The sequence below is a fragment of the Panicum virgatum genome, chromosome 9K (assembly GCF_016808335.1).
Source record: "Panicum virgatum strain AP13 chromosome 9K, P.virgatum_v5, whole genome shotgun sequence".
Classification (NCBI taxonomy): domain Eukaryota; kingdom Viridiplantae; phylum Streptophyta; class Magnoliopsida; order Poales; family Poaceae; genus Panicum; species Panicum virgatum.
Window position 1 is genome coordinate 42418728 of NC_053144.1, and position 24045 is coordinate 42442772.

The 24045-nt window shown below is 49.3% G+C and overlaps 1 protein-coding gene across 1 annotated transcript; it reads right to left on the reverse strand.

Annotated features, from left to right (window-relative positions):
- Nucleotides 1–17409: 17409 nt before the first annotated feature.
- Nucleotides 17410–22390, reverse strand: LOC120651479. Its single transcript, XM_039928957.1, has 7 exons — nt 22117–22390; nt 21923–22006; nt 21771–21810; nt 21630–21698; nt 21403–21512; nt 20761–21303; nt 17410–17818 (listed from the first exon to the last, which is right to left on the reverse strand). The coding sequence occupies exons 1-6, from the start codon at nt 22332–22334 to the stop codon at nt 21150–21152; spliced, it is 675 nt and encodes a 224-aa protein (XP_039784891.1). The 5' UTR covers nt 22335–22390; the 3' UTR covers nt 17410–17818; nt 20761–21149.
- Between the last annotated feature and the right edge of the window lie 1655 nt (nt 22391–24045).

Sequence of the window (24045 nt, forward strand, 5' to 3'; positions counted from 1 at the left end):
AATCTTCATATTTTTGAACTCGGTGCCGTTGTCACTCCGGATCTTCACAATTGGGGAGTTGTACTCCCTTTGAGCTCTTCTTGCAAAAGTCTTGAAGATCTCCGGAGTTTCACCCTTATCGCCTAGAAACATGACCCAACTGTAACGTGAAAAATCATCAACAATTACTAGGCAATAGAGGTTACCACCAAGGCTCTTGTATGTAGTTGGACCAAAGAGATCCATATGAAGTAGCTCGAGCGGCTTGGAGGTAGACAACATCGTCTTGATGGGATGATGTGTTGCAACTTGCTTCCCGGCTTGACATGCTTTACATAGCTTGTTCTTGTCAAACGTGACATCCTTCAAGCCGGTGATCATCCCTCTCTTGTGGGCTTTCTTGAGGTTGCTCATGCCAATATGAGCAATTCTTCTATGCCAAAGCCACCCAAGAGAAGACTTGGTGAAGAGGCATGTCATGGTACTTGTTTGCTTTGAAGAGAAGTCCACTAAATAGATGTTGTCATGCCTAAACCCCGTGAATACCATTGACTTGTCTTCTTCAAGAGTTACTACAACACCATTCTTGTCAAAGGTACACGTTAGCCCAAGATCACACAATTGAGCAATAGAAATAAGATTAAAACTAAGTGCTTCTACAAACAAGACATTAGAGATAGATAAATCTTTGGAGATAGCTATTCTACCCAAACCTAAAACTTTTCCCCTTGAGTTATCACCATAGGTGACATGTTCATGATCGCCGGGGTCTTCAAGAGAGGTGAACATGCTATCATTGCCGGTCATGTGTTGAGAGCAACCGCTATCAAGTACCCAATGTTTTCCACCGGCTTTGTAGTTCACCTACACACATGAGAATTCACTTTTGAGTTTTAGGAACCCAAACAAGCTTTGGGCCTTGCACATGTGTGACAAGAGCTTTTGGGACCCAAAGTTGCTTGGGGAGCTTCTTCTTTGACTCCTTAGTGAGTTTGCCAATGAATTTGGCCTTCACCTTGCCCTTCACTTTACTCAAGAGAAAATGGTTATTTTGAAACATTGAAGAGTAATTCTTGGGTAATTTAGGAAGAGGACGTGATGGTAAAGTGCACTCCCTAGTGTGGTGCCCGGTGACTTGGCAATGTTGGCAATATGATCCAACTTCCTTGATGAAGCTAATCTTTATCTCCGGAGAAGGAGTAGTAGCTATGTTTGGCTCCGGAAATGAACCAAGACCTCTCTTGCCATAGTCACGGGCATTGTTGAAGAGAATCTCTTTGTGGATGTATTCTCCTCTTGAGAGCTTCTCCACACTACTCTTGAGGCTTGCAACTTGATCCATCAATTCCTTTTCCCTAGAAGGTGCAAGCTCGGGCAAAGCATTAGTAGCATTTGCATTAATGAGTAGGTCATCACATGAAGTAGAAGCATTGACCTTCTCAATAGTTTCATGAGCAAAGTTCTCAAGACTTGGGTCAATTGCTTCATAGGCAAATTCAAGTTCTTGATACTTGTGAGCCAACTCCCTATGCTCTTGTTTAAGCTTTTTGTGGCTCTCTTCAACTTGCTTAGCAAGTACAAGTGACTCATTGTGCTTTTTGAGCAAGTCATTGTACTTGCCAAGCAAATCGGAGTGGGCAAGCTCTAACTTGGCACGAGTGCTCTCAAGAACCTTGACTTTGCCATTTTCCCTCTTGATAACGGATGTATACTCATTAATGAGGTTAGCAAACTCATTAGGGTCAAGCTCATCATCACTATCATCTTCACTCTCTCATACCTTAGAGTTACCTTTGGCCATGAGGCACATTGGAGGTGGAGGTAGTGATGGTTCTTCATTTGTGAGGGCGATGGTGACGATGTCTTCTTCATCACTTGAATCTTCGCTTGATGAGACATCGGTCACCCATTCTTGTTTTTCCACCAAGAAGCTTCTCTTGGTGTGCCCTTTCTTCTTTGGGAAGAGCTTGGTCTTCTTGTCATGGCTCTTCTTCTTCCCAAGCTTCTTGTTCTTGTTCTTCTTCTAATCTTCTTCATCATCGCTTGAATCATGGCGATGTTTGCCTTTGTTGTCCTTCTTTCTTTTGTCCGGCTTGGGGCAATCGGGAGAGATGTGTCCTTTTCCCCCACAATTGTAGCATGTTTTGTACTTGACATCTTCCCTATACCGGAACATCCTTCTTTTGGGGTCAAAGTTGTAACCCTTCTTGTTTATCTTGTCGCTCAAGCGTGTGAACTTTCTCATCATGAGAGCAAGTTCCCCATCTTCTTCATTATCGGATGAGCTTTCATGATGATCTTCTTCTTCATTGCTTGAGCTAGATTCTTGCTTGACCATCTTGAGCTTGCGGTGCTTGTTGGCCTTGGTTTTGAGAGCAATTGATTTGCTTGTTGTTGGCTCTTCGGTCATACCAAGGATATTCATTTCATGAGCGCGAATTTCGCCCACAAGCTCTCCTATTTCCATTGTATCAAGATTCTCCTTTTGAAGCATAGCATTGATAATGTTGTACTTGGGCTTAGGAAGAAGCATGAGAATCTTGCGGTTGATGGAGCCACTGTCAATTTTGGAAACTTCAAGAGCATTAATGTCCTTGACAATGACATTCAAGCGAGAGTACATATCATTGCAATTTTCATGAGCTAGCATTTTAAAAGAATCATACTTAGCTCTAAACAAGTGATATTTTTGCTCACGAACTTTAGTGGAGCCTTCATGAATCTTAATGAGCTCCTTCCAAATATCACTTGCTAAGTCCATGCCATTAACTCTAGCAAAGACTTCCTCACTAATGGCTTCGAAAATTGCATTTCTAGCCTTGGCATTCCATTTTAATTGTTTGGTGGTGGGAGTTCCGGTGAACCCGGTCTTAGTGGCCAACCACACTTCGGGGGCAATCGCATCAAGGTATGCGGCCATGCGAACTTTCCAATAAGCAAAGTTCTTGCCCTCGAAGTGAGGCGGCGAACCACCCATCTTGGCCATAGCTCTAGGCGGTGAAGCCTAATGATCCAAATGAGCAACGAGGCTCTGATACCAATTGTAAGGATCGATGGACCAAGAGGGGGGTGAATTGGGCCTTTTTCAATATCTAAAACAAAGTAAAGCAACCTTAACCTATGCAATGCTAGTAGGGCACCAATTCACCAACCGGATAACTAAGCTACCTACACAAGCTAAGAGAGATAAAACAAAGTAAAGCCTAGTAAGGTAGAGCTAAGTTATGATCTCTAAGTCAAGCACATGAGTAAATTGCATGAAAGAAAATGCTTGAATAACGAGAGTGGACAAGAGACGACCGGATTTTTTCCCGTGGTATCGATGTGTTGGCACACACCCCTAATCCACGTTGTGACACTCACAAAGAGTCTTGTCACCTCCCATGTCACCGAGACTTGGGCGTTCACTAAGAGTCTCCGTTCACCATCCCGGCGTGGTGGAGCTCAAGCCACGTACAATCTTCTTCTCCGGGCTCCCACAATCCTTGGCAAGCTCCACGAGAAACACCTCGATCACCAAGATCGCCTAGGTGATGCCAATCACCAAGAGTAACAAGCTAAGGCCTTCACTTGAGCAAGAACCGATCACCAAGAACGGATGCACACTAGCTTCTCTCTACTCAAGTCCTTAATCTTGCTTCTTGATTGATTGAATGCACAAGTATGTGAATGATGAAGCTCAAGGTGGCTCTTGACTATAGTATGAGTGTGTGGATGTTGCCTGGTGTCAAGAGTGGGCGAAATGACCCATTGGAGGGGTATATATAGGCAGCTCACACAAATAGAGCCGTTGGAGAAAAGCTGCCAGAAAACTGCGTAGCGCCGGTTAATCCGACGTCCCTCCAATAGTCATCGTCGGTTTAACCGGTGAATGTAAACTGCCACTTCTGAAAACTAGCCGTTACCACTTGGGCAGATTAACCGACGTATCATCGGTTTAACCGGTGAGTGTAGTTGTCCACTGATCAACTGAAAAACCAAGTCTCTGGACAACTGCACCGACGTTAACTCAAACCTATCGTCGGTTTAACCGGTGAGTACAACTTTTGAATTCCTCTGAAAATCCATCTCACTGGTCAATTGCACCGACGTCTTGATTTAAACATTGTCGGTTTAACCGGTGTATAGAACTTGAAATACCCTGGAAAAACTAACTCTGGACTAATGCACCGATGTTAATTTTAAACACGTCGGTTTAACCGGTGTATTGAAATTGTCCAGACTCTGCTGACTTCGTTTAACCGACGTATAGAAAATTGAGAGCGTCGGTTAAACCGGTGTATAGACTTTTTCTGATTTTGTCTTTTCTGATCTGAGTCTTGAATGAAATCCAAATATTCTTGAGATATAGTTTGAGAACCACTTATTTGAACTTCTAGAAACCTGAGTGACCATAGTGTGCATCCATTTTCAAATGACCATGTCCATGCTCAAGTTACTTAGCCTTAACCCCTCTTAATAGTGCGATCACTACAAAACTATAAAACCTATACTAACCTAAGTGTCCTTCTTAACCTTGTGACACTTAGGACTAGAAAGATCCTTAGCCTTGACATATATAAGTTGGAAACCGAGATCGCCTTTTTGAATAACCGAAATTTAGGGGCCTCTTTTGACATATGACCAAAAGAGCGATAATGATCTATTAAGCTGCACAAACTCATTAGTCACAATAATGGTTGTCATTAATCACCGAAACATACCTTGAGGGCCTAGATGCTTACAATCTCCCCCTTTTTGGTGATTGATGACAACACAAACATAAATAACGAGAGAGCGAGAAAGATAAAACAGAATAAACACAAGCAAAACTCGAAAGCAGGACCAAAGAGCTCAACGGCTCAAACGAAATCCATAGATATGTCTCAAAGAATGGCATACTCAAGCGACAAATGTACATATCCATGAATTAACACCAAATGTGATACAAAGAATCAAAGTCCTGATAACTACGAGCTCTCTCTAGCTCTACCCTCCCCCTAACTCTAAGGCTCCCCCTACCACCTCTCCCCCTTTGGCATCAAAGCACCAAAAGGTGAGCTACGGGTCGTGTTGTCGTGGTACGGCGAGGAAGCGGTCCGGGTCGTCGTCGTCGTCGTCGTCGTCGTCGGACGGAGAACCCTCACCCTCGGTGACAGACGGAAGCTGCTGGTCTGGGTCTGAGCTCACTGGGGGAGTGACTGTCGTGGAGGCTCTCGTGCTAGCACTGCCTGGTAGAGGATCCGTAGAAGTCGTAACCGGGTCAGCAGAAGAAGTATCAATATCTGAAGAAGGGACCGCTGAGGCTGCCGGCTGCGTCGACTGTGGAAGCAGGGACTCCTCTACTGCTCCTCCCTCTGAAGGTGCTGCCTGAAGTGAGGAAGGGAGGGCGACCGACTGAACCGCTGACGGTGAGTCCTGAAAGAGTGTGGTCGCTGGCAGTGGTGAAAAGAGCGGACGACCGGCAGACCCGAAGAGTGCGGACATCGAGAACGTGGTCTCCGGTGTCGCTGTGGTAGCTGGAGCTGCAGTAGGGGCTGGAGGAGGAGGAGCTGGTGTGACTGCAAGCTGAGGTGCTCCTACACCCTGAAGTCCGGGCTGCTGCTGCTGTGGGGCGAGTCCGGTGTGAGAGTAAAGCCGGGAGATCATCCCGAACATCGCCATCATGCCCTGCTGCATCTGCTGGAACTGAGCGTCTGTCCTCTGTGAAACTCTGTCAATGAGGCCGACAAAGCGCTCCTCTGTCGCTGCACGCTCTCGGGCTGCCTCTCTCTGAATAGCTGCAATCTGGGCCTCATGGGCTCTCCTGGCCTCCTCCTGAGCAAGTCTGTCCTCCCTCTGCTGAGTCACGAGCTGCTATAGTAGTGCAGTGAGCTCGGACGGCTGAGTCACCTGGGACTCAGAGACTGTAGCAGCTGCTGAAGTCAGAGGAGCTGGCTCTCCGGAACCTCCTGCCTCGTGGTCGTGACTGGCTGGGGCAGCTGAAGGAAAGTACTCTACGTCGTCGGAGGAGTCTGACTCAAGCTCAGACCAGTGAATCTCATCATCTCCCTCGGGAAGCTGTGCCTTTGCTGCCAGGAGTGCCTCATCCTCCTCTGCCACTCGTGCCTGAACTTCCGGTGACAGTCGAGCCATCGCTGCTCTATCTGCGTGTCTGCCCCTCCTCCTGTCCTGTGGAGCTGTGGGTCGGTAGACAGGGAACCTGGGAGCCTCGTCGTGACGGTAAGGGGCGCTGATGGGTGACTCTGCTGGCACTATCATAGAACATATGTAACTGATCCAGTGCGCATAAGGAAACTGTCGTACCACACCCATCCCATCAGTTATCACATCCTCGATCTCAGCCAGAATAAAGTCAACTATATCAAATGGCTCGTGAGTGAGGATGTGTAGGAGCAAGAGCTGCTGCAAACCTGTGAACCCCTCTGGGTAGCCACTCCTCGGTAACAGAGTCCTCCGAAGTGCCATGTGAACAGCGTAAGCCTCTGGAGTCAGCAAGCTCGGCACTCTGGCGTAAGAGGCTGGGAACGGCTGGCGGAAGCACTGAGTGATCGCCTCGTGGGAAGGAGCAATCCCGCCAACCATCGCCCTGCGGGGTGGATCTGAGTCCCCGTAAACCCTCTTGTGCAGCGAGACGTTGACCAGGTCAACTCCAAGTATACCAGCAATGGTCGCCCTCGACAAACCAAAGTCCTGCCCTCCAAACATGAAGTGCACGGCTCTGCGCTCGGGAGCTATCCAAGCTGTGGCGTAGAAAAATCCGACCCTCGTCGGTTTAACCGGTGTATAGAACTTGAAATACCCTGGAAAAACTAACTCTGGACTAATGCACCGACGTTAATTTTAAACACGTCGGTTTAACCGGTGTATTGAAATTGTCCAGACTCTGCTGACTTCGTTTAACCGACGTATAGAAAATTGAGAGCGTCGGTTAAACCGGTGTATAGACTTTTTCTGATTTTGTCTTTTCTGATCTGAGTCTTGAATGAAATCCAAATATTCTTGAGATATAGTTTGAGAACCACTTATTTGAACTTCTAGAAACCTGAGTGACCATAGTGTGCATCCATTTTCAAATGACCATGTCCATGCTCAAGTTACTTAGCCTTAACCCCTCTTAATAGTGCGATCACTACAAAACTATAAAACCTATACTAACCTAAGTGTCTTTCTTAACCTTGTGACACTTAGGACTAGAAAGATCCTTAGCCTTAACATATATAAGTTGGAAACCGAGATCGCCTTTTTGAATAACCGAAATTTAGGGGCCTCTTTTGACATATGACCAAAAGAGCGATAATGATCTATTAAGCTGCACAAACTCATTAGTCACAATAATGGTTGTCATTAATCACCGAAACATACCTTGAGGGCCTAGATGCTTACACCCGGGTTCTCACAAGTGCAAAGTGAGCCGTCCCGAAAGCTCGATCAGTGCGACAAGCAATCCCACCTGGATCTTTTCCATCCATTTCAAGAACAGTTCAAGCAATTTTATCAGATTTAGATCATTTCAAGTATGAATTGCTGAACGAAAGGCCACACTAGCATGAATAAGATAGCAAAGCATATCAACACGCCCTAACATGCTAGTAGCCAAGACAGGGTGATCATGTTTTCAGATTTTCAAATCAAAAGAGCTTAACTCAGATGATGTCATATACACAATGGAGCAAGCTATACATGATCAAGTTTATCAACTCACACTAGCAGGCACTAGAAGATCATAGCAATGTATACAAGAATGCTAGTGCAAGTGAGACAATGCAAAATGCAAACATGTATAATGCATATGCACAATGCAACTACCAAACCTAGAAAACAAAGAGAAGCAAATAAAATCTACAAAGCTAACCAAAGAGAAGTCAGCAATCAAAAGGGGTAACAAACCCCAAGATCCCCTCGCAAGCGAGCAAAAGTGTCCTGCTCTAGCGGTTTGGTGAGGATATCTGCGGTTTGCCTCTCTGAAGGGACATGGATCAGGTCTATGTGTCCTCTCTCATGGTTGTCTCGCAGGAAATGGAATCAGATGTCTATGTGCTTGGTTCTGGAGTGTAGGACAGGGTTCTTTGCAATGCTAATGGCTGACATGTTGTCTACAAAGATAGGAACCCTACAGAAACTCAAGCCATAATCCTGCAAGGTTTGTTTCATCCAAAGTATCTGGGAGCAGCAGCTAGCAGCGGCAACATACTCAGCTTCTGTGGAAGAAAGCGCTACGCTAGCCTGCTTGCGAGAGGACCAAGACACCAAAGATGGACCGAGAAATTGACAAGTGCCGGATGTCGACTTGCGATCCAACCGACACCCACCGAAATCGGCATCAGAAAAGCCCACCAAAACCATAGAAGAATCTGCAGAATACCAAAGACCAAATTCAGGGGTGAATTTCAAATACCTAAAGATGCGTTTCACCACCTGCCTGTGGGAGGTGCGCGGCGAAGCCTGATACCGCGCGCAGAGGCAGACGCCGAACTGGATGTCTGGTCGCGTCACCGTCAGGTACAGGAGAGAGCCAATCATGCTCCTGTACTCCTTCTGGTCCTCCGCCTCGCCGTCCAAGTCCTCATCAAGCGCTGTAGATGTGCTGATCGGAGTCGGCTGAGGAGACAAGTCACTCATGTCGAATTTCCGCAGCAAGTCTCTAGTGTACTTGGCTTGATGGACAAAAGTGCCCTGAGGAGTTTGCTTGATCTGCAGCCCGAGGAAGAACTGCAACTCACCCATCATGCTCATCTCGAACTCCCTGGACATCTGCTCAGAAAACTTGGAGACAAGAGCGTGAGAAGAACCACCAAAGATAATATCATCCACGTATATCTGAACTAAAAGAAAATCAGTGCCAGATCGCATGAGGAACAAAGGCTTATCAACACATCCCATTTTAAAGCCCTGAGCCAGCAAAAAGATTTTCAATCTATCATACCAAGCTCTAGGAGCCTGTTTCAAACCGTAAAGAGCTTTCTGAAGTTTATAAACACGGTTTGGAAACTTGGGATTTTCGAAACCAGGGGGTTGTTTTACATAAACCTCTTCTTCGATAAAACCATTCAAGAAGGCAGATTTAACATTCATTTGAAAAACCTTAAAACCCTTGGAAGCAGCAAATGCAAGAAAGATTCGAATAGCCTCCAAACGAGCAACAGGAGCAAATGTTTCCTCAAAATCAATACCCTCTTTTTGGCAAAACCCCTGGGCAACAAGACGAGCATTGTTTCGAATAACCAAACCATCCTCACCCTACTTGTTTTTGAAAACCCACTTCGTTCCGATGGGATTACAAGCAGGTGGAGGCTCGACTAAAACCCAAACTTGGTTTCTTTCAAAATTTTCAAGTTCCTCATGCATGGCATTGACCCAATTAGAATCAGAAAGAGCGTGTCCAATATCTTTGGGCTCAAAAGAGGCAACAAACGCTGAATGAGCAAAGCCAGCGATACTTGTTACCTTGGACCTGGTGACTTGCTCGTTGAGATCACCTAGCATCTGTTGAGGTGGATGGCGGCGCTGAATGTATCGCGGTGCTTCCCGTGTCGAAGTCGCCTCCTCCTCAACCAAAGCTGGTGCCTCCTCAGGTGCAGCTGGTGAAGCCTGAGTCACCTCCTCGAACAGCCCCCGTGAAGTAGACGTAGTCGGATCGGGGCCGTCGTCATCGTCCGAGCTCGTAGCAGAGATAGCAGGGTCCACAGCCCGCGTGGTAGCCTCAGCCTCGCCATCTGCAGCTTCTTCCTCCTCATCTTCAAAGATGGAGGTGCCGAGCTCATCATCTCCTGCCACTTCAAAGATAGAAGAATTGCACGGTGCAGTCTCGTCGAAAGTGACTTCACAAGTCTCTCTGACGATGTTAGTATCAATAATCAGCACACGGTACGCTCTAGAGTGAGAAGCATAACCGAGAAAGACACCGTCAGACGAGCGAGACTCAAACTTATCAAGATTTTCATCTTTCAGCACAAAGCACCGGCAACCGAAAACTCTGAGATGGTCAACACGGGGCTGGCGTCCAAACCGCAACTCATAAGAAGTCATGTGCATGAAAGCACGCAAGAAAATGCGGTTGGACACATAACAAGCGGTGTTAACCGCCTCAGCCCAGTATTTGCGAGGAGTCCTATGCTCATCGAGCATCGTCCTCGCCATCTCAACCAGCATCCGATTCTTCCGCTCTATAACTCCATTCTGCTGTGGAGTGTAGGGAGAAGAATACTGGTGTTCAAGCCCTTGATCACTGTAAAAGACATCAAAACGAGCGTTTTTGAATTCTGTGCCATTGTCAGAGCGGATCGCTCGCATGGCATGGGGTAGCTCGTTTTTCAATCTCAAGATCAAGTCTCGAACAAACTCGAAAGCCTCATCCTTGGTTCTCATGAAAAAGACCCAAGAATAGCGAGAAAAGTCGTCCACAATCACAAGCACGTACCACTTTCCACCAACAGACATCACCCTGGAAGGACCAACAGTGTCCATGTGTAGCAACTCTCCAGGGTGAGAAGTCATCACTTGATTAACAGGCGGATGAGAAGCAGCAATCATTTTCCCGTGGCGACACGGATGGCAAACAAGGTTCTTCTCAAACTTCAATTTGGGCAATCATCGGATCAGGCCAAGTGAGCTCAGTCTCGACAACAAATCGAAGCTCAAATGTCCTAGTCTCCTATGCCACCTCCACAAATCAGAAGAAGAACCAGCCATCAAGCAATGAGAAGGGCCAAAAGGAGTTCCAGAGAAGTCAACCAAGAAAACTCGATCGCGAGGTGTAATCCGGCAAACCAAATCTCCCCTGGAATCCAAAACACGCGAACAGCCCTCCTTAAAGCGAACCTCAAACCCCTCATCAAGAAGTTGCGAAACAGAGAGCAAATTAAAACCAAGATTCGAAACCAAAGCAACTTCTCTCAGGGTAAAGCGATCAGAAACTCGAACAGCGCCAAGTCCACGTACCTTTCCTCTTCCATTATCCACGAACACAATGTACTCCTTTGAGCGCATCGGGGTGAGGCTGGAGAACCATTTGTCATTTCCGGTCATGTGGCGCGAACAACCGGAGTCCATGATCCACCTGTTCTCCAAGCCTCCGACCTGCACATCAGTAGTGAGACAAAGGGTGAGCAAATGTCTCAACACTGGGGTTAGCAAAGTGAGAAGAAAACCAGTGTCGAGACATTTGCTCTACAGAAGGGTTAGCAAAACTAGACAAAGCGTATCCCCCGTCCCGTCTACCGCGTGACTGACGAACACCACCGCGAGGAAAGCGTGGAGCCTCAAAACCTCCTCCAAAGCCTCGGTCCCGTGGTCCATAGCCGTACTGAAAACGACTAGGAGCACGGCTGGCAAAGCGACCACCCGCCGGAGCACGGTAACCACCACCGTCTCCCTGACCTCCACCTACACGGCGCGCCCTAGCATCTCGCCTATCACCACGCCGAGAAGGACCATGCACCCGAGCAGAGTACATGTCCGCGTTCCGTCTCTCCTGCTCTCTCCTCACAGCCCGCTTCCTCCTGAAGCAAAACTCCTCCAAGTGACCTTCCCTGTCACAGAACTCGCAGTGGTACCTCACCTCACGCTTGGGAGGTGGAGGCCTAGCCTGCGGACGGGGAGGAGCAGCCCCCTTCTTCTGGGCAACCTGGGCTGTGGTAGCAGGGAGCGTGTCGAGGGAGTTCCTCAGCTCATTGGGCTTTGGAACCCAAACCTGCTTCTGCGGAGGTGCTTCTGGTGGTTCTTTAAGCACACCATCCGCGGGGTCAACAAGCGAAGGCTGCGTGCTCGTGCCAGCAGTGTTTCCAGCAGCCTTGCCAATCTTACCATACAACCTGTCAAAATCTGACTTCGTGTACGTGTAACCGACCCCAAACCCATCACCACGCTTGAACTGCTTGATCATCATGCCCAACTGCGGCTCACTAGCAGAAACCCAACTAAGAATCGCCCTAAGATAGGTATTCTCATTCTCCAGGTTGGCTTTCTCTACCGCAAGATTATCCAAATCAGAAATTAAACCAGGGCAAACAGAGCAGTCAATAGGTGGGCTAGACTCTATGACCTTAGTCTTTCCAAAAGACTTGATCAAAGCGTTCTTCTCCTCTAGCTCCAACCTAAGCGTGGGACAAAGCTTACAAGCACCAAGCAAAACTGGCCTAGACTTCATCTCCTCTAGCTCGCACACAACAGTAGCAAACTTGGACTGCAACGAAGCTAGATCGGACTTAAAGATAGGACACTCCTCGCATTCATGCACATCGCTAACAATAGGAGCATCCTTAACCAGTTCTAGTTCATGCTTGGCCTTAGCGAGCTCATGAGAAACGTCAGCGAGCGAAATCTTAGCAACATCTAAGTCCGCGACGTTCTCATCATGCTTGGCACGGAGAGCAACAAGATCATTCATGTGAGATATGCAGCCAGCGCACTCATCCTCACTAGACTTCTCCCTAGCACAAGCCAGCTCAGCCCTAAGCTTTCTACGCTCTCTAGCTGCTTCCTTAAGCAGCCTCTTCTGGTTGTCGAGAGCGGCGTACAACTCCCTAACCTCTGTATCAAGCAGGTTGATCATGGAGTTTACCTTTGAATCGCTCTCGGATCCAGGAGAAGAGTCGGAGTGCGTCGGTGTACCGTGTCCACCCGAAGACGCACGAGCACCATTGGCTTTGCCCTCCATGGTGCAGAAGCTCTTGCGCCGACCGGCCGCCAAGCAAAGGCCGATGAAGCCGGTGGCTTCCTTGTCCCGCTTCTTCTTCTTCTTGTCATCATCGTCGGAGGTCGGTGAAGAAGAGCGGTCGGTGTCGGAGCTCTTGTCGAGGTCGCTGAGCTGCGCCAGGAAGGCCTTCTCCCGCTTCTTGGCCTTGTACTGGAAGCGCTTCTTGAGCGACTCCTTGTCGAAGCGTCCTCCCCGGTCACGACTGCGGTGCTTGTGGCGCCGACGCTCCTTGTTGGAGCCTCCCTCGTCGCGGTCGCGGTGGCGGTAGTAGTCGAAGGAGTTGTTCTGGCCACCGCCGGACTTCTTGGGGCAATCGGCGACGAAGTGGTTCAGATCGCCGCAGTTGTAGCACCCGGGGTTCTTCTTCCTCTGCCTGTTATGGTAGACGCGCTGGAACTTGCTGATGAGGAGGCACAAGTCGTCGTCGCCCAGTGTCTCCAGCTGCTCATCTGAAACAGAAGGCAAAGAGGCAAGAGAAAAGCCAAGAGCAGAGTTAGAGTTAGAGCTCGATCCACCTGGGCCAGTCACAAGAGCGACGCTCTTGGAAGGAGGGGCACCATTGAGCTTGGCTTGTGTCTGGTTATCCACCTCCGTGGCCTTGAGCTTGCTGAAAAGCTCGTTCACCGTCAGAGTCTCATAGCCAGCAGACTCAATGTTGGTGTTCACCTTGAGATCCCACACAGAGCGATCAAGTGCGTAAAGCAACTTAAGGGCCTTCTCGTGCTCTGTGTACTCAAGGGCACCAGCAGATCTGTTCGCATTGACCTTGTTCACAATCGACTGAAAACGACTGAACATCAGGTCAATGCTCTCACCCAGCTCCTGTGTGAAGTTCTCGTACTCACGCCGGTGAGTCTCGAACAGTCTAGCCTTCACCTGAGGTGTACCCTCGTGGTAGTTCTCAAGACACGTCCAAATCTTGTGGGCTTCCTGAAAACCCTGGACGCGTGAGAACTCCGCACGAGAAATGCCAGCGAACAAGGCATTGACAGCCTTGGCGTTAGCCTCGTGTTGGGTCACCTGAAGTGGCGTGGTCCGAACAGCCAGCACCTCGTAGAGCTAGTTCGTGGTAATCTCCCAGACATCGGCTCCCATGCTCTGCAGGAAGGCTCTCATGCGAACCTTCCAGTAGGCATAATCCTCGCCGGAAAACACCGGGATCTTACCAAGACTCGCCATGGTTGCCGAGTGGTTTTCGAACCGGTTAAGGTACTGAAAACCTCAACCGAGCTCTGATACCATTTGTGGGACCGAAGCCGGCGACCAGAGGGGAGGTGAATAGGAGCCGATCAAAATTTCTTCCGAAATTCAAACCGTCGGCCTATGTCCCAAAATCGCCCAAGCCCTCAAGCGTTCTGACCAAAGTTTGGGGTAACTATTGAAAAGCTAACCCAACACAAAAGGCCTCGAACGAGCGAGCGAACCCACGAAGCAAAACGGAAGCGAATCGGGAAAGCTGCAGAACTGATCTGCCTGGACCGGTCTGACCGGTGCGCTAGACCGGTCTGACCGGTGCGCTATACCGGTCTGACCGGTCGTGCCTACCGGTCTGACCGGTAGCACCCAGAAAACCCCCGAGAAATTTGATTCAAACAGTGAATCCTGAGCAAACGACCACGAAATCCGACGAAACTTGGGGGATTGCTTCGCCCCAACCCCGTGAGCATATCCCCAAAAGATCTCGCCCCAAGGATCAACGAATCGTGAGAATTATGTGGAAGATCAAAAGGGATTGGGGTTTTCTCAAACACTCAAGAACTCGAATTCGAACACGCCAGTGATTCCAGAGGGTTTAGATCAGAGTTGGGAGCACGGGAATCACAGCAAAGAACTCGAGGTCTCCTCTCAATCAAGTGTGCCAAAAACAAAATCGAAAATCCATTGCACAAGGCACAAAACCAGGGGATTGAATCAAATCAACGGCCCAGAGGGCACGAGGAGGATAGGGCCTCCTTTCCCAATCAAATCCCTTACAAGGTTTCAACAATCCATGGACAAAATCAACTCAAACGAGAGGAACAGAGGGAGGGAGACGCAGGGGCGGCGGCCTGGAGAAATAGAGAGTCCACGAACAGATTACAAAAGCCCCCCTTAACCTAACACAAGTGAAGGGGTATTTATACCCACGGGACCGGTTAGACCGGTACGCTGGACCGGTCAGACCGGTTGGTTAGATCGGTCAGACCGGTGCCAGGGACCGGTCAGACCGGTTGGCCTGCAGCACCCCCTGTACAACGATCTCATCCGACGGCCGAGGTTCTTTCTTCGAAATGAAGTCTTCTCCGCGATGCCGCCGTCTTGATGAAGATACAGTCCGCGGTTTTGGAGAGTCCGCGAAACCCGGGTAGGTGGCCGGTTTTCAGAAAACCGCCAAAACCTCACGTGCGGGAAGATTCCCGCCTCCACGCCGTGGCCCTAGACGCCGTTCCCGCCTCGGCCTTCTGACGGCCCTAGACGCCGCCCGACGCCCGTCACCTCCTCGCCCGCAGCGAGGCCCTAGACGCCGTCGACGCCCGTCGCCTCCGTCAGTCCCGAGACCGACGCCCGTGCCTCCACGACTTGGCGTCTTCAACCGCCGTCCGCCTCCTTGGTTTTGTGGCGCAAACCAAGAAACCCGCCTTCCGTCGCCGCTTGTGCCCTCGATCCAGGAGTGGACGCCATAGCTGCCCCCCGGTCCGAGCTCCGGTCTCGGCTGCCCTTCACCGCCGTCCACCGCACGGTCCATCGGCCACAGCACCTCCACGGCAGCTCCCCGTCGACACTCGACGCCCGTGTACTTGCAATCCAAAGACCAAGCGCACGATCACACCACACGATTGACAATTCACTCATCACAGGCAGGATAGAGTACTCTCGTTCCTCAAGAAGCAACCAGAGGTGAAAAGGAAAGGTAAGTAAGAACAAAATTCAACTTTACAATTATAATGGTGTAATTGGATTTTAGTTTAGATAATTAGTCTATAAAGTATACGTGTTGAATTCAACTTCCACGATATTCGAGATATGTCAGTGGCGGGATCATATACCATTGTTGTCTTTCCTCTATTACCACACGCATCCAGTGGAAAGAGAAAAGGAATAAAATAAAATAAATAAAAAGAAAAAGAAAGCAAATCTGGAACCCGTGGCATGGCACCAGGTAACAAATCTGTCATGGATGCGGATGCGGACGCGCGTGACCACATGGTAATTTGGGCCAGAAAAAGAACCAATGGGCCAGAAAATAACAGATGAAGCCCAGTAGCATGCTTCTGCGACAATGCGAATCCCAATCAAGCGCATGACTGCGAATATTACTGATTTTAACGGGTATGCGAGGTTCGGCCATGGTTTTTGACATGAGGTTTTGGCCCATGATAAATGCGGCCTCAAACCTCGCATACCTGTAAACATGGCGAACCTCGCATACCCATAAAAATGGGCCAAAACCAGAGCACTAATGGGTCAGGATATTACATCACAGTAAACATGGTGTGGTTGTGAACCTTTGGTCACACCTTAATACTGATAGTGTTTGCAGCTTTTTATTTAAATGGCCATCAGTCCATGCCATTCAGTTTCGATCACACAGAGACAATGATTGTTTAATTGCATTCAGTTACGGAAATTTTTGGGAGAAACAACAATGCGCTGCCTGCACTGCACTGCAATTCATTAACTGCTAATAATTAAAAGGGAGCTTATTACTCAATAGTTGTACGAAGTGTTATCTGTCATATGCCATATGCCATTATTAGGTTGCTGAATTGAGATGCATAGAGCTCCAGTATGTAACTAGTCCACTACCAAAAGCCAACGCCGGCTTTTATAGGATATCAATTATGACGCACTTCTGTACGGTGAGATAGGGGAAGATTGTCAAGCATGGTGGCCTAATATACAACGAGACTCTTCCCATCCTAAGCTGTCCAGTAAATAGTAGATAGTGTACTAGTGTTTGCAGGAACCACCTATTGTTCTGTTTTGATAGCTTGAGCTGGATAGGGAAATGAAATTTGGACTGCGAATAGGTGGCATTAGGAATTGACTTGACACTGTATCCATGTTCTACTTTATTCTAAGGCCATGTTTGGCAGGGTTCCACGAGCAGCTCCAAAACCGGCTCCGACCGGAGCCCTGCTAAACAGGGTCTTCACCCTCAGCTCCGGCTATAGAGCCCCGCAAAATGTGCTCTCTGGAGCACTTTGGCCTTGGCGAAGCCACGAAATCATGGCTCCATCCGGCTCTGAGCGGCTCAAGACCACCCATTGCCAGCCCTGCCCCAGGCAGGCATGCGGCCGTCGACCGCCGCAAGGGCGCGGCTCGCGGAGAGGAGGGTGTCCGGTGGGAGCTCGCCACGACGGAGGGAGGCCGTGCGGCGGCGGCAGCCAGAGGCGAGGCGGGGCGGGGCGGGGCGGCAAGAGCACAAGGGAGGAAGGAGGCTGGCGGGAGCTTGCCACGGGGCTAGCCCTAGGTGCGCGGGGCAGGGCGGAGAGACCGCAGGGTCGGCAGGAGGTGCAAGCTAGGGCGTGCTGCCGACGAAGGGGAGGTGGGGCGCGGCGCCTAAAGGGAGGAGGGGCGGCGAAGGTGGAAGGACGGAGCGACGATAGGTGGGGCGAATGGATAAGAAGGAGAGGAGGAAAAAAGAAAAGAGAGAGAAAAAGGAGAAGAGAGGAGGAAAAAGAAAAGAAAAATAAGAAGAAGAAAAATATAAAAGAAAATATTGGAAAGGGCAATTTAGACATTTTACAACCTGAATCCAACAGGTTAAGCCATTTTGCCAAACATTTTTTAAAATGACTCCAATTCCATCAGAGAAGACGCTCCACAGAAGCTGGAGCCAGAGCTATTTTTAGAGGAGTTTATGCCTTGCCAAAAACACTATGGAATCCAACATGTTTGTTGTGTGCCTCAGGAACACGACAAAGCCTTGTATTGCACACGGGAAGGCTCACAACAAAGGGCACATGACAAACAATAGCCGGCAAAGAGAACTTTGCCGAGTGTTTTTCGTCGCACACTCGGCAGAGTTTGCCGTGTGTGAAACACTCGACAAATATTTTGGAAAAACATCAAAAAAAATAATCCGCCAGCCCCACCAATCGGTCGCCGCTGCCGCCACCAGCCCGCCACCGCTGCTGCCCTGCCACGCTGCTGGTCCTCGTTGGCCTGCGTCGCAGCCGCCCGCTGTAACACCCTAATTTAAATTTCAGTATTTATTAATAAATTAATTGGCTTTAGTTAAATTTTCTAAGGTTTATTGTGTTTAGTTGGCATTTAATCTAATTTTTGTTCCTTAATGATTAAAATTTATCATAGGTTTAAATTTTTGTTGCATTCATGCTGGTGCATAATTTTATTTGAGTGTGGTTTGAATTCAAATTCAAATTTGAATTCAAACTTTGTTTGAATTAGATTTAGAAAGGAGAAGAGTAGGAAAAAGAAAACCCAAACCCTCAACCCAGCCCAAAACCCAACCCAACAGTAACCCAGGCCCGGCCCAGCGCGGCCCAGGTCTCCCTCTCCCTTCCCGCAGGCCCACTTCGGCCCAGCTCGCCCGCGCTCCGCCCGGCCTGCTCCGCTTCAGCCCAACCCGCGACCGCGCCCAGCCCAGCGCCGTTCCCACCTCTCCCGCACGGCCCACGCCGCGGCCTGCTTCCGCCCGCTTGCGCGCATCCCGCCCGCTCCCCCGACGCCTTGACCCCACCTGGCAGGCAGCCGCGCGACGCGCGCCCCGCCGCTGACCAGCCGGCCCCACGCGTCAGCCCCCTCTTCTCCCCTTCCTTCCCGGCTCCGCAGCGCACCCGATATCCCCGGCGAGCTCGCCGGGATCCATATCCCGCTGCACCCCGCGATCCCCGGCGTTCTCCCTTTAATTGGCCCCCCACGGACCCCTCCTGCTCCCTATTCTACGCGCTAGCGCCCCCAACAAACCCCAGCCGCTGCCCTCCGAGATCCGAGCGGAACAGAGCCCCGCGCCGCCGCCGGTAAGTTGCGCCGCCGCCTTTTATCCTCGTCCCCGTGGAAGTTCCGGCCATCCTGACCCCCGCTGCACCATCACAGGATCCCTCCGTGTCGATCCGCAGACTCCAGACGCCCGGGGGCGCGCTGTTTCGGCCTTCTCCGCGAGCTCCGACGAGCGCCACCGCCGGTCTTCACCGCCGATCTCCCTGCACGGTCTCCCCGTCCGAATCCCAGCCTCGGTGAGCACCCCGTTCCCTTCAGTTTCCTTTTGCGTTAGATTTCGCGGCCCGTAGCACAGTCCCGCCCGCACAACACCGCTCGCCGGCGACCACCACCACCCAGCTCCGCCCGGCGCCATGGCGAACCCCGCAAAACTCCTCCCCGAACCCCGTTAACCCCTCAGCTGGCTTGCGCGTGTCGCCTAGATGCCCCTAGACCCTAGCCCGGCTCCAATCCGCCCCTGGAACGCCGGATTTGCTAACCCTGGCGACCCTCCGCCGCGGAGCAGAGCTCCGGCGACGGCGCCGCCGCGCCCCGAACGCCCGAACCGCCCTGGCCGCCCGATCCGAAATAGATGGCCACGATTAGATCCCGCGCCGATCTGATCCAAGCCCTCAGATCTAGATCCAGCGGCCAGAAACCACGCATACCGCTTCGGGCTGTTAATTTTGCTAAAGAGCCCTCGCCTTTCTTTGAAATCAACCCGCAGTCCAGGCGCTTTCAAAAATAATTACAGTTGGGCCCAGTTTTTAGCAGATAACCCCCTGGCTTTTCTCAGAATAGAACCCGCCGTCCAGTTAGGGTCTTTTTACGCGTTGGCCCTCGGATCTTTCTGGTTTTTACGTTTTAGCCCTCGGTTTTAGCAGAAAAGCCCCTGGAACTTCAGTTTTCTTACAAATAAGCCCCTAGGACTTGTTTTTAGCCTAGAAAATGCGTTTTAGCTCCGTTTTTAGCGTTCTTTATATCCACGCGATCGTTGTAACACGTAGAATAGTTTTAGAGTAGTTTAGTGTGCTGTTTTTATGTATTGATGTACTGTTTCTTAGTTTTTGTTAGTGTTTGCTTGTATGCTTATTATTGTACATTGTTTTGGCCATGTGTTCGTGAGTAGACGCTGAGCTATCTGAGGAGCCCCAGTACCAGTACCCGGAGCAGCCGTCTTCCGAGCACTTTGAGCAGCAGCAGGAGCAGTACGAGGAAGGCAAGTATAACATGAACAACCCATCACTTTTAAATACATTTTCATACTGCATTTTAATACTGTATGCCTTTAAGGATTTCCTAGCCAGTTTATATCCTTTAAATATACCTTTGGGTTGCATTTTGGTTAGTTGTGCTAGGTTGCTGCGCTACAACACACTCTGGTCCTTTTTAATTAATTTGATTAATGGTTTAATTGAACTTAATTCTGAGAGTGGCCCTCTGTGTGGATGAGTGGCTCACGTCTCGTTAAAAGATATTTTTGTAGAAACATGGTTTAGGGGGCCAGCACGGTGCTTAGTGCTTGGTTGGCCACTCTCCATAAGGACCGGTTCATAGAGCGACAACCTGGGACAACAACGCTACCACAAGGCTAGAATGGGATAGACTTGGCGTAATAATTAGATCTTTTTGGTTTGGAGTAACTTACCTGCGGGGCAAGAGTAGTAAGCTTCAATGGTCCCTGCTCCTCCGGCTTGGTCTGTGCTTGGATTGCGCTCCTGTGCTTGTACCCCCGGAGGTGGGCCCCATCGTCGCCGACCTAACTCTCGCGGTTACGCCTTACCAACGAGATTCTTTTTAAAGGCCTCGTAGTGAGTCGCTGGCCATCTCACCTAAGGAAGTGTGATGAACAACTGGCGTAGCTCACCTGCCGACACGAGGGAGTTCGTCCAGCGCTACCAGGACTACGAGGACTTCTAGGTGCTTCGTCTCCCAGTCGACGTCCCTGTGGCGCCCTGCTTCAGCTTCGGAGAGCTTTATTCGTATTTTGTACTTCGCTTCCGCTGTATCAGACATTTTTGTCATTATTGTAATAAATAATATTCGTATTCGCTTTATTATATCTTTTTACGTGATATGTGCTATGATATACTGTTCATTCTGTTGTATATACGTGTGACTTGATCCTGGCACGTATATGATTGCTCGGTTTATGTTCTTTTATAAACCGGGTGTTACACCCGCCGCCCGAATTCGCGCCGCGCCGCTCTGCCTCCGCAAGGCCGGGCCGGCTCCTGGTCCATGCCGCACTGCTCTGTCTTGCCCGCAGGTGCTGCGGGCCGCTCCGCCCACACGTGTCGCACCCGCGCCGCCACTGCTCCTCTTCTGCTCGCGTGCCGTCGCGACGCGAGCTGCTCTGCACCACCGGGGACGAGAGAGAGATAGGCCGCGGAGGCTGGAGCTCATGAAATGCAACATATATAGTAATATAGTGGGAAAAGAAAAAAAAAAGAAAAGAAGAAGAGGAGGAGGAGGAGGAGGAAGAAGAAGAAAATGGCGCTACTGGACAGGTCAGTAGCAGATTATTCGATTATTAATGTAGCAGTAGCAGTAATAATCACACAGCTAATCAGGAGGAGGGGGTGGTGCTGGTTGGTGGATCCTTGCCGAATCCCATGAGAGCGTGGGTGAGCAGCATGGCTCCCCGGCGGGTGACCTCCGCGAGCCGCCCCGCAAGCGGGAACCTCACCGTCTCCCGGTTCTTGAGAGGCTTCTTGTCCCACCTGCAGACAAAAAGAAGGCGATCGCCCCACGATCGAGGAACAACGCATCATCAGTTTGATCATCAGAGTAGTATCCGATCGATCAAAGACCGTCCGTACCAGTCTTCGTGCCTGACCACCTTGCCGTCCTCGACCTGGAGCCTGATGAGCGTCGTCAGGTCCAACGGCTTGCCGAACACCTTGTAGTGCTGCTTGTTGTCTATCAGAATCTGAAACAAGCAGATGCGTACTTTGTTAGCACGCAGACCTTACAAACAAGCCTACAATGGTTGGTGCTGGTGTTCCAAAATGATTATTCGATCTCCTGCATGAGTTACAAAACCAACCTCGGCTTTGCCCGGCCCCGTGGGATTCTCCTGCACCGTGTACTCCACGATCTTGGATTCCCCGAACACCTGACCTTGTTCAGAAACTTTAGCTTATACTAACACCTGCGTTCATGGAACAGAAACAACTCTAGCTATTACCTTTGGAAGCGAGTAAAATGAAGACTTGATCTGCTTCACCCTGCATGCAATTGGCAGTACAAGATTAGAGGAAGAAGGGTGATATGATCGATAGACCCAACAAAGGAATCTTCGCCTGCAGCTGCGAAGCGAGCATTATACAAGGGGAGTACCCGTGAGCTCGCATGAGCGGGTCCTCGAACGTCGCGTCTGGCGCGTATATCTCGAAGTCCCTGGCCGTCGCGCGCGATCCGTACCTGCACCATTACCACCGATTGTATTTCTTTCTTTTTCCTAGCAGTTTCAGAGCAGAGCATGGCCAGCAGATGTATGTAGTAGTAAAAGGCCTAGAGGGTGTGCAGCTCACAAGTTGAGGAGATGCGGCAAGATGCGCTCCGCGACGCCCCCGGCCGGCGGCGGCGTCTTCTCGTGCGAGCCGCCGCCGTCCATGGCCGTGGAAAATCCCTGCCTGTGCTGCCTGTGCAGCAACGCCGAGAGGCCGGCGGTCGTCGGCGACGGCGTCAGCGGCAGGGAATGCGCGGCGGTCGAGGCGGACGTGAAGCGGCGCAGCAGAGATGGTCGCATGCGGCGACGGCCGGGAGGAGAGCCACAGATCGTTCGAGCCTTGAGGAGGAGCAGACGGGTACGAAGAGTACTGCTGATAAGTAGAGACAGTGAATTGACTTGTCCCGGCCGACCGGGCGAGCAGGACAGGCAGGCGCGGTGCGCGGCGGCGGAGGGTGCTACGTCGGCGGTAAGCTGTGGCGCCAACTGCATCCACGAGACCCCACACCCCTCACTTTCTTGCTACTCGCTCCGACTAAAAAAAATGTGACTCTCTGCTTCCTGAAAAATCAAACAGTTCCAAGTTTGATCAAATTTAGAGAAAAAGTTACTAACATTTATATTTTCAAATAGATTTAGTATAAAAATATATTATGTATGAGTAATTTAATGATACTTATTAATATAAATATAAATATTACTTTACATATAGTATTTGGTAAAATTTGATTGTGGACGAAGGGAGCAGTTCACTTCCATTATTCGCATTGAAACCGTAGCGCGTGGTGAGTAAAATGGCGAACTTCAGTGTGTAGACACTTTCACACAGGAGTTTACAAAGCTTCTTCGTTGGGCCAAGAAAAAAACGATACTTTCCTACAGTCACCCAATAGTTTGCTTCACTGTTGTAATCCTCCTCGCCCCTTTCTTCTCTCACTTTTCTTTACATGCACCTTTTCTAATTCAAAAGAGCAACTCCAACAGACCTCTAAATAAATTTCCATCTTAAATTTGGAGAGTGGAATAAAAAAAATCTATGCTCTAGCAGATCCTCTATTAAAACCCCCATTTTGGAAAGACATCCAAATCTCTTCTTCCACCCTCTATTCCTGGAGGGTCTATAGGGAGCCCAGTATCCACTGACAAATTGGTCCCACACTTTATATTAAAAGAAGAGGGTGAGATTCAGAGGCTACTGCTCAAGTTGAGGTTAAAAAACTAGCCCTTAAAAAATAGAAGGAGCTGTTACTCAAGAAATAGATAGTCTGATTGAGAACTATTGCTGTGAAGATGTTCTAATAACATAACCAGTAGGGGATGAAACCTCCTCCTATTGCATAAAGCAAAAAAAAAAAAAAAAAAAGAAGAAGCAAACTCCACGCCTCAAAACACACCGCACAGCCCGCTGCAGGTTTTGGATCAAATCAACCAAGTGCTCCATGTATAGCCTTAAAAAAGGTGAATACTTCATGACATCTTTTTTTATACTCTTCATGACATACCTTGGATCTTTATTGAAAAAATAGAACTTCCTTGATCCTTAGTACTGCAAGAATTTCTTAAAGTTAACAAGAAATGGTCAACATTAATCTAGGCGAAATGACTTTGATCTAAGCTTTTAGTCCACATCTGGCACGCTCCTTTAACCCATTTGCAACCATGGTACTAACCATTAGTGCGGATGTTAATTTGATTAATTTTGGTGTTCTATAATATTAGGTACACAATTCAACCGTGCAAATCACATTGTCATATGTGCCCCAAGATTGTTATATATATCAAGCTTCAATTACATTGCTTCTGCCATTGATTTCTCACATATACATTATATGCCTTTTAATTTTTGCATTCGCCACAATATGACTTTCATGATAGATTACACAATGCATTCCACAATTCATGGTATATTGGTATATAACTCCACATCGTGAGACTCCATACTTGATTATCAAATGGTCTGAACATTAGGGACTTTTTTTATCTCAATATTGTAGTATTAAAGGCGTTATTT

What these genes read in the sequence shown, in the direction of transcription:
- LOC120651479 (XM_039928957.1), bottom strand. Translation starts at nt 22,334, where the DNA reads ATGCGACCATCTCTGCTGCGCCGCTTCACGTCCGCCTCGACCGCCGCG. An exon ending in CATTTTACTCGCTTCCAAAG is followed by an intron (nt 21,699 to 21,770) that starts GTAATAGCTAGA and finishes GAACAAGGTCAG; the next exon opens with GTGTTCGGGGAATCCAAGAT. An exon ending in CGGGGCCGGGCAAAGCCGAG is followed by an intron (nt 21,513 to 21,629) that starts GTTGGTTTTGTA and finishes TGCTTGTTTCAG; the next exon opens with ATTCTGATAGACAACAAGCA.